The sequence below is a fragment of the Cicer arietinum genome, chromosome 3, assembly GCF_000331145.2.
Source record: "Cicer arietinum cultivar CDC Frontier isolate Library 1 chromosome 3, Cicar.CDCFrontier_v2.0, whole genome shotgun sequence".
Taxonomy (NCBI): domain Eukaryota; kingdom Viridiplantae; phylum Streptophyta; class Magnoliopsida; order Fabales; family Fabaceae; genus Cicer; species Cicer arietinum.
In genome coordinates this window covers 42,669,442-42,673,812 of record NC_021162.2, presented here as the reverse complement: position 1 = coordinate 42,673,812, position 4,371 = coordinate 42,669,442, and the positions used below count along the sequence as shown (strand labels likewise).

The 4,371-nt window shown below is 28.5% G+C and overlaps 1 protein-coding gene across 1 annotated transcript in view; it reads left to right on the top strand.

Moving 5' to 3' along the window:
- The first annotated feature begins 2,842 nt into the window (after positions 1-2,842).
- LOC101499475 (uncharacterized) overlaps positions 2,843-4,371 on the top strand; it is a 3,013-nt gene continuing 1,484 nt past the window's right edge. The window contains exon 1 of the mRNA XM_073366403.1: positions 2,843-2,860. Within this exon, the coding sequence (XP_073222504.1) occupies positions 2,843-2,860 (18 nt within the window). The remainder of the gene's footprint in view (positions 2,861-4,371) is intronic.

Here is a 4,371-nt window from a genome sequence, read left to right as displayed (position 1 = left end):
CATCTATTCTTAATGATTTTCTTCATTCCTCTGTTTTGAGGTTATTTTTTAAGTTTATCCTTTTGTTCTTAATGGTTTTATTGGATTTATTTATCTCTCTTTTCGTAATCGATTTATTCAATTTTTTTGGGTTTTATTGGTCACATTCTTATCGTGTAGATACATGGCAAAAAAGGATGCAAATGTTTTGACTCGTTTGATGATGAGACGAGCGATCGGGCCAAAAGGGTGATATTATTTCTACTAAAGGAGATTGATGAGATGAAGAAGAAGGAAAATGAGTCAAAGATAATAGAGAATGATTTGAAGATGAACATTAAATTTATAGACAAAAAGCTGGAGAAGAGGTATACACCTGACGATGAAATGAAATGGTTCACATTGGTGATTGTAATGTTGCTTGTGTTTACATATGTTGCAACATATGTTATGAAACAGGTTTTTTAAAGTAGCGTGCTCCTATGTCAAATAATTATAGTTGGCGTGTTGTTTAAGTTTTATTTTGGGGTGTTGTTTAGGGTGGTGCTGTTTATGTTTGCTTTGTATGCTTTAGTCCATTGTGTTATGTATTACCCTACTAGTTGGGTTTAATTTTAATGTTAGGATGTTTTAAATAAAACTCAATAAGTTACACTCCTACTATAAAACTAATTAACATTTATTACACGATAAGGCTATTGCTAATGATCAAGCCACTGTTATGATTAAAATTGAATATGATTATAAGATAAAACTTAATAATTAAACCAAATGCAACATAAATGACCAATAAAGCATAATGTATTATAGTATCAAAATGTATTAAACCAGTAACACTAGGTTCATGTTTGAAATAAGGTTGTAATACACATTTCAAAATAAGGCCATCATATACATTACAAAACAAGGCCAAAGTGACACATTAGAAAATAAGGCCATCATACACATCACAAAACAAGGCCAAACTAACACATTACGAAATAAGGCTATAAAACATTGTCTCTTGAATTGGTGCTTTGTAATACTTGAGGTGCTTAAGATCCTTGAGATAGCACAACTTGTGGTTGGCAAAACATAAATAATTAGACACATAGATCTATCCTGGTTCACCATTAACTTAGCTACATGCAGTCCCCTCATTCAGAAGACTTTAATCCATTAATTCAAACACATGAAATTACAAAGCACCAAACCCTCCAAGCTCGTCTTCCCATACATGCTGACAACCCCATACTTTTGAGTAACTAACCACCTTAGTCGAATAAGCCAAGTCTTCCCCTAACAACCTGACAACTCCAGTTTGTTGAAGGAACACAACCAGCAACTTGATCCTACAAGTCAAGTCTTCTCGACACAAAATGATAGCCCCAAATTGTTGAAGGAACACTAAAGCCACTATGCGGCTAGGTTACAAGAATTTGGAGCTTAAGTAATTTTCTTCTTAAAACCTAATTATAACAATGACTATCACACTCTAAGAAAAACACTTACAAAATATTTCTCATTCGAACAAGTATTTCTCTCTTTGAACTCTAAGATGAATTTTGTAACACCCTTTTTTTTAATTAATTAATTTAAAATCCTTAGTTTTGTTTATCCTTTTTATTAATTTAGTGTGACGATAGTAAGATAATTATTCTTTTGATGTTTAATTATTTGATAAAGTATTTTCATATTAAATAATTCATTATTAGGATTTTTATTATTCACTAAGTAAAACTCGTAGAAATATTTGTCTTAGAGTGAACAATGACCAAGCCAATTTTGACCAAGTCAAATTTGAATCACCCACACTACTATTTTTATAACTATATTTTATAATAATTAGTTTATATTGTGTCCATTCAAATGTGTAACTAGCAAGAATAAATACATGAATGCCAATTAATTCTTAATGGTTGGTCATTGAATGACATTATTTCAATTTAATTCCTTATTCATGTGTACAATTAAACTCAATGAAAAGAATTATTCATTCTCTCTGATCAACTCTATGCCTCCTTTATTAGTCACATACACCTCTCCTTCTTAGGACACGATTAACTTGCAGTAGAGGAAAATAAGTCATAATCACTCACACACCATTACCAACACTACATTTATCTCAAATATTTTCTAAGCCACTCAAACAACCATCCTTACATTCCCTCGCATTCTGATCGAAGTTATAAATTTTATTCATCTTGGTGAGATTTTCGAGAGCTATATAGTGGTACGTGGAAGGAAAACATCCAAGGTAAGGGCTTTTTCCCCATGCAGAGTTAGGCTAGATATTAAATTAGCGATTCGTAAGATATTGATATGATGTCTGGATGTCTTAAAAGAAAAATGTCGATTTATTTTAGTCGTAAAAAAATTAAATATTATGCTCTGATTGCTTCTTTTGAGTAATATCTCTATTTTGATGAAATTAATTAGAGTTATATTTTTATTATCATACCTTGATCAATATGTTTGTTGTGAAAACGTTCAATGTCATACATGTTTTAGAGTACTTAATTATAAAGTTATAATTTTTATAATGATATAATTATTAACATGTTTATTATGATGTATTTAATTTTAATTATTGACTCTTGAGTATTTAAATTTTAAAACTTGACTTTTATGAACAATATATGTTTCTTGATGAAATTGATGAGAATTCTATATTTTTTAATTTTAACAATATGAGGAAATTGACTATTGAATGCATTAATGAATAGTTTATTTTTAGAATGCGGAAAATTTTATAGAAAAAGGAATGAAATTTATGTTGTTATTGTATTCTTGGTAATATGAGTTTTAATCCTTATCAATGACCCGTAGTGATTTTTGAGATAGTTGTTCTCATTTGATATATTGGAGTTATTGAGTTCTAACCATGAACATCCATGATAACGTAAATTTGATGTTTTATGTAATTTAAAAGAAATCAATCTGAAATAATTTGTCTTTGTGGTTGCTTAAGTGGCTGGTGATCTATGGTTTGAATAGTTTTTTCTTTGTGGTTGCCTAAGTGGCAGATTATTTGTGTTATGATTTTTCTTTGTGGTTGCCTAAGTGGCTAGTGATTTGTACATTTCGAATATCATTATTATTGTCATGACATACCATATGCATCTTTGTGGACGCCTTAGTGGCTAGTTTAGTTTTCCCCATTGGTATGGGTGACTTCTGTGTGGACACCTAAGTGGCTGGCTATATTCGGATCATATATGTTTAGGACATGCATAATTTGCATACATTTTATTGTCATTGCTATTTTTATATAATTATTCGTTCTAAGGTGAGTTACTACTTGTTATTTATATGCATTTTATAAGTTTTGATACATCTTACGAATTATAAAAATCAATTTCTCTATATTCGGATCATATATGTTTAGGACATGCATAATTTGCATACATTTTATTGTCATTGCTATTTTTATATAATTATTTGTTCTAAGGTGAGTTACTACTTGTTATTGTGGTATCAAAATCCGGGGCGTTACATTGTGGTATCAGAGCACTAATTCTCGGACATTGGTGGGATGAGACGCTTCGTTTATGTTGCATGTTTTTTCTTGTGATATGTTATTCAGGTTAATTGTATAATTTTCTAATTATTTGAGTTTTACTAATTATTTAAATGTCAATTATGCGTCATTAATTATGTAACCTTCTTGAAATTGAATTATATTAATTACTTAAACTTTTATTAAGTTATTAATTGTGTAACCTTCTTGAATTTGAATTTTTATGAATTACTTAAATTCCTATTAAGTGCTATTAAATACGTTAATTGCTTGGTTTTCTAATTATTAAATTTTACTTAAATTTCTATTATGTGTCATCAATTGTATAACCTCCATGATTTTTGTCATTGAATATATGTTTTAAATATTTGGTTTAATAGTGTTATTTAAATTTTTCAAACCTGAAATCTCTATAAGTACTTGCATGCTTTTATTGACATTGTCTTTTATATTTTATTTAAGTTGTTACATTTTATGATCTTTATGATTTTTACTTGTTCACCGTATGATTGTTTTATTTTATTAATTTTAAACTCTCTACTTCTTTTTATACTAAAGGTTTGATTTTCTAACTATTTTATGTCATTAATGCCTTAAATTTCAATTATGTGAATTTAATTGTCTAATTTCTTTGAATAATTATGATGAAAAATATGTTTTAAATTCTTGATCCTACGATTAGAAATAATCAAGCAATAAACATTTATGGTTGTATGATATTGTGAATTATGAGTTTATTACCACGATTTAAAATTATTTCAATCTAAATTACAAAGTAACTGTTAAGCTTTCATCATGTGATCTAAATGTATGTAATTAAAGACAATGTTCTAAACCCTATATTATGTATAATTGTATGATCCCCAAAATAGAAGGGAAGGATAATACAAAAA